Source organism: Lolium rigidum, chromosome 4 (assembly GCF_022539505.1).
Source record: "Lolium rigidum isolate FL_2022 chromosome 4, APGP_CSIRO_Lrig_0.1, whole genome shotgun sequence".
Lineage (NCBI taxonomy): Eukaryota > Viridiplantae > Streptophyta > Magnoliopsida > Poales > Poaceae > Lolium > Lolium rigidum.
Window position 1 is genome coordinate 135,630,360 of NC_061511.1, and position 11,301 is coordinate 135,641,660.

The window sequence follows — 11,301 nt, forward strand, 5'->3', positions numbered from 1 at the left end:
GATGCATGGATCTTGTTCTGACTTTTGATTCAACTATCTATTTTAATTCAGATTCTAGTGTTCACTTTAATTGGAATGGCATGCATTGGTTATAACTGTCGGTGCTCTGCTTTTGGTAAATGCATGGAATGTTACTGAAAAGCTTATATCTATGGAACATATGTTGCCTTAATTCAGCTCAGAGTTGCTCCGAAAATGCTCCATTTCCAGCAGCTGAGCAGCTTGGTGGATCCTGCCACACTCTGTATTTTTATCTGTTTCATGTCATCGTTCATCATCGAATGTGGCATTTTGGAGGCCAGGCTAGCTCTTTATTTTCAAACACTCAAAACTCGTATTTTAAAAAAATTTAAAAAATTCAAAACAAAATTCTAGAGGTAGCCAATGATGTAGCAACAATGGTGTACAATCTCAATGCAAACTAATTTATATTCTAGGATACACGAAATTGCCAAAATCTAACAAATTTTATAGTCTTGAAATGTGCACTACTCACTACAAAATTTGTCAGAATTTGTTACTTTTGTGTAATACGAAGTAGTTTGTCCTCGAGGTACCACCTCTCCCGTTGCTGGATGAGGCGTTTGTCCTCGAGGCGCCACCTTCTTTGTCGTTGTCGGTCCGACTGGCACATATTTTGGGCTTTTGGCTGCATTCTAGATGACACCACTTTGCCGACGATGGTCGCCGCTATTATCAACCTAGGATTAGGCTCAGAGCTTGCAGCCGGAAGAATACCGACTTCTTGTTGGACAATGTGGCTGCCTTGCCTCTTTCGTTTCACCGCGGAGGTGGTAGGATTGGGCGGTGCCATGGGGACGACAGTGGCTAGAGGCACGGGAGCTCCGGGAGGCACCAACTGAGGCTACACGACCTCGAGCCGGATAAGAAGGTGGTGAGAATGTCCATGACGATGAGTTGGGCGAGGCAATGTTGGAACGGTCGGGTGCAGGGAGATCGGGGAGGCGGCGGGTAAGTGGGGAGGAGCAGGCTTGAATTGTCGTCACCACCCCGCCCCTAGTATATCCAGTTTTCTGCACTGAACCAGTAGCCCAAAATTATTGCCGAACCAGGCTACTTTCCGAGATCCAGACGGGTTGTTTTTTCTCACAAAACCGAAAAGTGGGCATTAATGTTTTCCATGCCAGGGATTATCCAATATGTGCTATATATGCTATGAGGGGCCTCTCCTGTGTAATGGCAGCATGGCGGCACCAACTTCCCTCGTGCGCCGTCAGTTGTACCCGTTTTGTCTCGACGGGAGCAGCTAGTTAATTTCAATTTCCAGATCGACCCCATGGAATATATGTCGTGAAATACTCACTTTGTTCCAAAAAAAATAAGGCATGCTTAAATTTTTGTGGTCGACAACTTATACTTTGACTATATTTTGTACTTATGATATATCCATAAAATTTCAATAAAAAAAATATAATGAAACAAATTTTAAGATGAATGCAATGACTATTTATGCAATTGAAAACTATATAATATTTTATATATTCCTTCTATTATTTAAAAATATGCTCAACTTTATCTAGATATAAAAATATTTTAGTCATAGATATATCTGTGTCTTGAAAACGTTGAGCAGCTTTTTTTTAGGGAGAGAGGAAGTATTAGTTAGTGATTAAAGTTATGTTCGAAAGATCTACACAATGTGTCTTATACTCGTGGGCCGGCCCAACGTGCTGCGCAAAGTGCCGAGCTGAGCGAGCGAAGCCGTGAAGGCCACCCACACGCCGAGGGAACTGATCTGAGCTCAACACGCCGCACGACTGGAACGACGCCAGCGCCCAGCGGCAGCAACCCACCCACGCCGCTCGTCTCGTGCCGGCAGCTACCGCGGCAGCCTCCGCCGCCACTTGACCTACCACCCCGCCCCGAGCGCCGGCCGAGATGTCCGCCGCCGCGCCCTTCCGCCTCCTCCTCCCGCTCCACCCGCCATTCGCGCCCAGACGCCCACCCGCGTCCGCTCTGCCCTCCCTCCCACCCATGCCCCGCCCGCGCGTCCGTCTCCGCCTCCGCCTCGCGGCCGGGAGCAGTGAGACGCCACCGCAGGCATCCGACGAGCTCGACTTCGTCGGTACAGGCACCGACGCCGAGCTCGACCCCGTCGCGGAGGAGGCGGCGCTCGCGGCCACGAAGGAGTGGTGGGAGTGGGCGCTGCTGGTGTCGCCCTTCTTCTTCTGGGGCACGGCCATGGTGGCCATGAAGGGGGTCATCCCGAAAACCGGTCCTTTCTTCGTCGCCGCGCTCCGCCTGATCCCCGCGGGCGCGCTCGTCGTCGCCTTCGCCGCCGCGCGCGGCAGGAAGCAGCCCTCCGGCTGGGCCGCGTGGGGCGCCATCGCCGCCTTCGGCCTCGTCGACGCCGCCTGCTTCCAGGTGGATATTGTACATACGTGGAACGCGTGATCCTTAGCGTGTGGTTGTGCCGTGCGGTTGCTGAAGCGAGCGTATCGATTTCGTTTCCTCATTTTGCAGGGCTTCCTCACGGAGGGCTTGCAGAAGACGTCGGCTGGGCTCGGAAGCGTAAGCCCAACTCTCCCTGCTCTTCTTCTCTAGCAATTGCTTGGCATTTTGGTCCATTGAGCTGACGCCATTGTGATCACCATTTTTGCAGGTCATAATTGACTCTCAACCATTGACCGTTGCTATCCTTGCAGCCCTATTCTTTGGAGAGTCTATCGGCGCGATAGGAGCTGGGGGGCTTGTACTGGGTGTTGTTGGGCTTTTGCTCCTTGAGGTTTGCCTCTTTGCAGTGCATGTTGTAGCGTTTACAAGTGGCATAACACTAAGTTCACCACTACCCACAACAGTTTGGAAGACGCAAATTTCTCATGGTTAAAATATTTAAGCTGGACCTCATTTTCTTGCTATCTGAAATTAAAGGGATGTTGTATCAATCTGTGAAACGATGAAAAACATTTAAAGGTAAGATGGTGAAAAGTTGCTCTTAGTCTATACAAATGATCGTGATTCGGACATGGATGTACCATATTCTCCATTCTACACATATTTTTATTTTCATTTGCTGCTCGCATATGAGTGCATATCTCAACGTTTACAAGCAATCTTAGATGCCTGGTTATTAACTACCATTAGTTAATAACATGTCACATTCATGATGTACTTTCGAACATGTCAATGGAATAATCCCATCATCTGTGTTAGATTTTGATGAAGACACAAACCTCTGATGTGCAAGAGTGCAAGTGGCATAACACTAAGTATACAACTACCCATAACAGTTTAGACGACACACATTTCTCGTGGTTTAAATATTAAAGCTGGATCTTGTTTTATTGCTATTTGAAACTGAAGACATGGCTTATCAGTCTGAAATGATGAAAACATTTGAAGATAAAATGCTGAAAAGTAGCTGTTGGTGTATACATATGATTGTGATTCTGACATGGTTGTACCATATCTCCGTTCTACACATATTTTTATTTTCATTTGTTGATCGTGTATAGACGTAACTGTAGGTTCCAGCACTTTCAGTTGAAGAAAACGGCGCAACAGTCTGGGGAAGTGGAGAATGGTGGATGTTCCTCTCAGCTCAAAGCATGGCGATTGGAACTATAATGGTTCGCTGGGTATCAAAGTATTCTGATCCAATCATGGCAACAGGATGGGTATGATATCTGTAGATGAGTACATGATCATTTTATTATACGATAGTGTGTGTAACATACTAACATGCGCTAAAGTAGAAGTTGTATGCTTTTGATGTTTTTGTGTCTCAAAATAAGCCTTTTCTCCATGCTCTACTTGGGCCAATTGATTATGTATGTTCCAGGGAGTACCAATTTGGTAGTCTATTCTGTTGAACTCAAAAGTGTTATCTGTTGTTCTTGTGGAGCCTAATGCCTATGTCAAGTCAAATACTTAGGGATTTCAACATCAAGAGCTTGAACCGCCTTTGTTAGAAATCAAGTCAACGTAGATTTGTTTTGTGGTGAAGTCAAACCTAACCTTGTAGCTTATGTAATGGCCCCGTCCTACTCAAAAAACATGTAATGGTTCCTTCAGACTGTATATGTTATCTTTATCGCAGATAATTATAATTTTTGCAGTTTTGTTTCCATACTTCTAACAATTATAGAAACCTGACATTGCACCGGATAAAATACTAATATTAGCCTATTTCTTTGCAGCACATGGTAATAGGCGGGATACCTTTGTTGGTTATATCTGTTCTTAATCATGATCCTGCTCTTAATGGACATATTCAAGAGCTTACATCGAGTGATATATTAGCACTGGGTTATACATCTATATTTGGCAGTGCTATCAGCTATGGTGTCTACTTCTACAATGCTACAAGAGGTAATATCCCTTCCCACCAGTTCAATGATGTGAGAACTCTCAACAATTTATTCTCTCCAGCATTTCATATCTGCTTCTATTATTCCTGCAGGTAGTTTGACCACACTTAGTTCTCTTACTTTCTTAACTCCTATGTTTGCCTCTATTTTCGGGTAAGACTCTTTCCAGTATGTCAGATAGTAAAAGTTTCCTAATTTAAAAATGTGATATTACTTGTTCAGAAAACAAACAAAAAATGTGATATTTATCTTCTAACTGATGGTTTGGGCACTCCTTGTCTTTTCAGCTTCATCTATCTGGGAGAGACCTTCTCACCCGAGCAGATCGGTGGTGCACTTCTGACACTAGTTGCCATCTATATGGTTAATTACAAGAGCATTGTAGGCGAGAAGTAAGAGGATGTCACAAACTCATGAGATTCTGTCGCAGATGGGTAGTGCACTGCCCTGAAGCACCTGCTGTAATGGTGCTGTACAGAAGAAATTTGAAGATTAAGTACGTGCTAGTGATAAACATTTTACCAACTTGCACAGCTTGAAGAAGCATGTCACATGCATGTACATTCCCATATTTAGACTGAAAAGATGGTATAAGGTGGTAAAGCCAAATTTGGTGATCTGTCGATGCAATCGGATGGACTCACACCATATCAGATTATGGCCCTGTAGTTAGATTTTTTGTATCATAGCTGATGTGTTGTACGATATCAAATCGGGGAGAAGTAGCCCCCATGTACAAGTAGTTCCCCCATGTGCATGTAGTTGAAAGCATGAAAATAGCTGATGAATGAAAAGCAATTGTATATGTGAGTTCTGATCCATAGTCTATTGGTTTTTCAGAAGCTTCTTATCCTTGATGGATAGGAAGCATGTGTTACATACTGGTGTTGCTTTTCGTCCTAAATCAAGGAGATTTCCATCCAGTTTTTACATGATTTAGCCAAGAGATGTCTGGCTTTTATCGAAAAAAAGGAGATGTCTGGCGATCAGCACATAGTATGGCACTGTATTTGTATATATTCATGTGCATTGCAATTGAATGTAGTGTTTCTTGGAGTGCAAATTGTGCGATTATCTTGCTGTTCAATATAATTGTCTTACTGTACAAGAGAATGAAGTGTGTTATGGACGGATTCAGGTCTAACTGAACTGTGTTGTCTCTGCAGTTTCCCAGAAAACGGGACTTTGCAAAATCAGTATATTTGAGGTCCTGTTTTTGCAAGTATTTTGAGTTATATTTCAACATGTGATCTAATTATTGTTAAATCTAAGCATGACAACTTGTATTATCATTCACAATAGTATCACAGAGTATGAGTATGGTGAATATGTGTACTACAATTAGGATTTCACGGGAAAGATATAATGCAGTCGTGAAGGAATGTAGAATGCGTCAGGAACTTCTTTCAAGTGCACCAAGATATTTAAGATCGGTAGACCCATCAACAATTTAGAGATAATCTCATTGAGTGGTGGAAGTGGAATGGCTACAAGATCATTGCTTCTTCATGTTTGGTGTGATATATGGTTGCGGTTTAGGATGAACTTTTTGTTGTCGCGGTTTCCTATTAGTTATGATCTACGCTTGTGGTTTAGGATGAACTTCGTGTTATGATTGATGCACATTGATTGATTGATGTTCCATGTTTGATGTTGAATTTAAATTTTAAAAATTATGTATTTGTATTGATGCGCTATTTGTGTTAGTTAGGTGGTTGTTCTCGTGTTCCCGTCAATCTGGCAGCTGTTATTTCGAAGTAGCAAGTAATACATCGCTCTCTAATAAACACCTTATCACACCAGTCCCAGTCTGCACTTGCAAGGAAAGTCACACTGCATCTTATTGCACACATCATTTACAGACATATGTACACAGCGGTGGATCTCAGTTCGATCGACCTTGATCTAGAAGTTCAGAACTACAACGACATGACAAGATTAAGCAAAGCTAACTAGCATAAGAGCTAAACAGAAACACTTTGTTTTTCTATTTTTTCTATTTTCATGACAAGCTAGGTAGGTGGATGCAGTGCGTTGTCGATGTTGGTCGCCTAGCGAGGCTGCTGGATAGGCCGGGGGCTGAACCGGGGGCTGCCGCCGGCGACCTTCTTAGGCGCCTTCTCCGCGTACTTTGGGACCTCCGGCACCGTGACGTGCGTCCGCCACCACTTCTCGATCCCCCAAGGCATCACGTCGCCTCCGGCTTTCTTGGCGGCCGCTTCTTCCTTCCTCTCTGCGCCTTCTGCTCCAAACCACGTTGTGAGTTGTCAGGAAGGCCAAGCAAAGAAACAGTGTAAAGAGGATTAGATCTGGACCGGGCGACACGTACCAAGGTTGTTCCGCGCAGGGGAGAAGAAGAGGTCGCCTTCGTCGTCGGGGCTCTCGTCGGCGTCGAGGAGGCCTAGGTCGCCGTAGTCGCGCAGCCAGCGGTCGCGGAAGGACGGGGAGGCGGCGACGAGGCGCCACCAGTCGGGGGAGAAGTCCTCCACCTCCGCCACCACCTCCACGGGGCGGCACCAGCTCCCCGGCACGAAGGGCTCCGCCCACGGGTTCAGCTTCCCGCCGTTGCTCCCTCTCACCACCTCCATTCCAGTATCTCTTGCTCTCTCTCACTCTCAGTTCCGAGCTCACTCGTGATGCTGCGGTGTCTGTGGAATCTGAATGGATATGGATAGGTGCGGCGACAATGATATTATAGTGCGCTGCTTGGATATTTCCAGAGGGCCGTTCTTATCCGATACGTTGGATATTAATATTGTACTGCAAGATCCGGCCCACGGTACTATCGCGGGATGGGTACAGCCGCTGTATTTTTCTAGCAGAAAGAGAAAATTTCTGAGGATCTCAATCCTACTACAGCCCACCAGAGAAGGGTAAGAAGATGGTTGATGTCGTCGCTGGCACCGTCCCATGTTACGGCAATGTCAAGATAGGGGTGGAGGCTGTGTGACGCCGGGTCTCAGCACCAAGCCATGTAGAGGAGGCGGGACTGAGGTAGCATGATGTGGGGGCTCGAGGCATTGGCGGATCTAGGATTATAAATCAGGGTGGTCCATGTTGATAAAAATATTTTTTGACACAAATAAATCAATGTAAACATACTAGCATATAATGTGACAGTAACACTATGATCTTACACATATATAGTAGTTCACAATTCAGTTTGATTTTTGCATAAAATAGACCTACATACCTTCAAAAGCTCAAAGAAAAGACTATTTTTGATGGGGCCTCCGCCTTGTCATGGCCATGAAAGTCTCAATTACATCTTCTTCATCCACTTTGGAGAAAGTATCTCTCTCAATGTATGTGACTAGACAATCATCCAAAAGACTATCGCCCATCTTATTTCTCAACTTGCTCTTGACAAAACTCATTGCGAGAAAATGCTCTTTCAACATTTGCCGTCGCCACTAGGAAGAAGCAATACCAATTTGAGAAGCAAGTACACCAAATTATGAACTATATGCCTCCTTGTTTCTACAAGCTTAACCGAAAGATCAACAAGGTTTTGTAGGTCTTTGAATTTTTCATCTCTTCTCATGTCATCAATATAGTTATCAAGTTGTAGCTCAAGGTATATCAAATCTTGGCTTTTAAACTCATTGGGGTAGAACTCAGCAAGCTTGCATATCTTGTGTGCATCAAAAGCAGCAAATGAGTTGGCAGGACTCAATGCCGACATACAAGAAAGCAACTCCATATTGATCTCATCAAACCTATTATCAAGCTCTTGAATAATTTGATCAACAATTCCAAGATAAACTTCTCTTCTAAAATGATCATCATTTGTTTGACGTCGAGAAAACCGTGATGATCTTCCATAAGGCACATAATCATCCTCCATCACAGGATCTTGAATGCCATTTGCATTGCAAAATGATGTGACCCTTTTTAGGAATGCATCCCAACCATGAGACCTCAACTCTTGCATTCTATTCTTCGCCATTTGAACAAGATCAATTGCAGCAAGAATATCTTGGTCTCTTCTTTGCAAACACTCGGACAATTCACTAGTATATCCAAGAATGACAAGCATCAAGTGTGCATGGAAAACAAAGTCAAATGACTCAAATACACCAACAAAAGTATGTATTTTTGGCCAATCACCTCTTTGTGAAGTATCTTCTCCAAGTTCTATGAGTGTATCACGAATTGAGGGATACATAGCAATCATGTTGAGAACAGTTTTGAAATGAGATCCCCATCGAGTGTCGCCCTGGCCTAGGTAACCCCATTTCTTGATTTAATCCTCTTCCAGTTTCCAATTCACCACATTCAATTGCCTTCATGATATTCCGAAGTGTAGCATTCCGAAGCATATCATGCCGCTTACAAGAAACTCCAACAATACCAAGCAAGAGAGACACTTGATCAAAAAACCATACACAATCATTATTTCCCTTGGCAACAGCAACAAGAACTAGCTGGAGTTGATGTGCAAAACAATGCACATAATAAGCAGAAGGTGACTCTTTCATGATAAGTGTCTTCAAACCTTTAATTTCTCCTCTCATGTTGCTAGCCCCATCATAACCTTGCCCACGGATTTGAGTTATAGCCAAATGGTGTTGCTTAAGTAATGCTTCAATTGCTTTCTTAAGTGATAATGATGTAGTATCACTTACATGAACTACTCCAATAAAGTGCTCCCGCGGTCTTCCTAGCTTATCAACATAACACAAGCATAGAGCAAGTTGTTCTTTGTGTGACACATCACTAGACTCATCGGCTAGAATAGCATAGTAATCATCACCAAGTTCTTCAATAATTTGCTTTCTAGTTTGTATGGCACAACATTGAATAATCTGTGATTGTATCCCATGGCTAATCAATGTGCAATTACGTGGAGCATTGTGCAAGACATACTTATTTACCTCTTCACTATTGGTTGCAAGCAATTTCAATAGCTCACGAAGTTACCTCTATTGCTAGACTCTTCACTTTCATCATGTCCTCGGAATGCCAATCCTTGATGAAGAAGAAACTTCAAGCATCTAAGAGAATACTTCAACCTGATCTTGTAAAGACGAAGATCTTCGTTGTCCACTCCCACAATAATATCATCAATTGCTGCACGGGGATCCACAAATAAGTTGTATTTCTCTTGAGCTTTGTTGTGCACACTCGTTACACCACCAACATGTTTCCCAAGTGCATCATCTCTATTCCAACTGCTCCAACCACCATCGATAAATGCATTAGTTCCCTTGCCACTAGTTTTTTCTCTTTGAACAAGTAGCACACAAAGCAAAATGCAGCTTCTTTATTGGCACTATATTCAAGCCAATGGTGTTGATGAAACCAAAAAGGATTGAATGAACGACTTCTTCCACCGATTAGCCTTGCGTTAAATTGTTGTGAATGATCTTGGAATGGACCTTTAAGAATGTATGCTCTTCGAACTGCATCTTGATCATTGACCGGATAATCCGCAATAGGTACTCTTTCCCCGGGATCTTGTGGAAGCCGATTTATATCATAAACCGGCGGCGGTTGATAAGATGGCATGTCATTCACAATTTCTTCAATAACTCCCTCTTGCATTGATTCAATTTCTTCCACCACCACTTCTTCCGCCACATCCTCCATAGGCATGGAACTGGCCGCAGGGATAAGAGATGAAGGAGAAGCCTTCTTATTTGCCCTCCGAAAAAGAGATGCAATCGTCGACATCGACGCCATGTCTCCGGTCCTCTTCATTGTTGAAGACTTCAACAATTCTACAAAAAAATTGTTCAACATATTTTAGTATGTGGCTAAACTTAATTGGACATCAATCCTAAATTCCTAATTTCTAAACAATCCATTATCCATCTTCCATCATTTTACATCTAGACATAACAGATTAACAATGACAAAAATCTGAAATTACCTAAATGGTTGGAGGATGAACTGAGGTAGCATGATGTGGGGGCTCGAGGACGTGTAGAGGAGGCGGGACTGAGGTAGCATGATGTGGGGGCTCGAGGACGTGTAGAGGAGGCTAGCTGGCTAGGGACAGAGGCAGCCTAGAGGGGACGACTACGAGGAGGAGGGAGCAGCACAATACCCAAATCCGCGTCACCCTAGGTGCCGGCACTGGGGACTGGACTTGGAGGAGACGCGCTCCATGGCGTTGTCCTACGGCGGCAAGAACAGGTCGCGGCGTAGGGGTGGTCGGCAATGGTGTGGAGGAGCTGCCATAGCGGTGTCGACACGAGGCGGCGGCTGACGCTGCCCCGGCCCACCTACTCTTCGCACGCCAAAGTCCACGGCTGGTGGTGACCGTCGCCTACCGGCACTCCAAGCAGTCGCGACCCGCAGCCGCTCTCCCAATGCAAGGTGGTGGCGGCGGCACCCGCGCTCCATCCTCGCTCACGTTGGTTGTGTCATGTTTGGGAGGAGAAGAGAAAGCGATGCGGATTGGAGGAGGATGAAGGGGACGAATGATTGGTGGACGGGAGAGGAGGAGGTGGGGATTGGGGGAGGAGAGCCTACCTCGATCTAGGTTTTCACGGTCCCAAAGAATAGGTGTGACGTGAACGAGCCTGTGTGGCTGCCTCCGATCGGCGTCCCCAGCACATACAAGGTCCCATCAGTCATAGACTCGACAAGAAGTTGAGGATGTGAACAAATTATTTACAGATCCAGTGGCTAGGGTGAAAAGCGGGGAAGGATTTTACTCTTCGTTGGCCAACCAACGCTCACGATAGATTTGCCCATGGCAGTGGTTGGCCGAGTAGGCTAGCACCCATTTACTTTAGCAATTGCTATGGAGGATCATAAACTGAGCCTACCAAATGTTTATGGAATTTATCCATGTGCTCCAAATTCTATAGGAATCTCAACATGAGCTCAAACCTCAATTCCACTTTCACAAACATGGAACACTAGTTGTCTACATTTGAAATTTGACTCGCAGGATGAGGATGAAATGGCATGACGGTTGATTGTTGCCTACATCCCATGTTTGCAGAGAGTGGTAATC

General features: G+C 44.6%; 2 protein-coding genes across 2 annotated transcripts; one reads left to right on the plus strand and one right to left on the minus strand.

The window, feature by feature from the left end:
* The first annotated feature begins 1,884 nt into the window (after nucleotides 1-1,884).
* On the plus strand, nucleotides 1,885-5,154 carry LOC124708403 (WAT1-related protein At3g02690, chloroplastic-like). Its single transcript, XM_047240078.1, has 7 exons — nucleotides 1,885-2,385; nucleotides 2,485-2,532; nucleotides 2,624-2,746; nucleotides 3,489-3,638; nucleotides 4,161-4,332; nucleotides 4,424-4,484; nucleotides 4,619-5,154. Exons 1-7 carry the CDS (start codon nucleotides 1,900-1,902, stop codon nucleotides 4,725-4,727), a joined length of 1,149 nt encoding a protein of 382 aa, XP_047096034.1. The 5' UTR covers nucleotides 1,885-1,899; the 3' UTR covers nucleotides 4,728-5,154.
* Nucleotides 5,155-6,147: 993 nt separating this feature from the next.
* LOC124705720 (protein EARLY RESPONSIVE TO DEHYDRATION 15-like) lies at nucleotides 6,148-7,017 on the minus strand. The gene is made up of 2 exons (XM_047237426.1): nucleotides 6,661-7,017; nucleotides 6,148-6,573 (listed from the first exon to the last, which is right to left on the minus strand). The coding sequence occupies exons 1-2, from the start codon at nucleotides 6,917-6,919 to the stop codon at nucleotides 6,383-6,385; spliced, it is 450 nt and encodes a 149-aa protein (XP_047093382.1). The 5' UTR covers nucleotides 6,920-7,017; the 3' UTR covers nucleotides 6,148-6,382.
* Nucleotides 7,018-11,301: the final 4,284 nt, after the last annotated feature.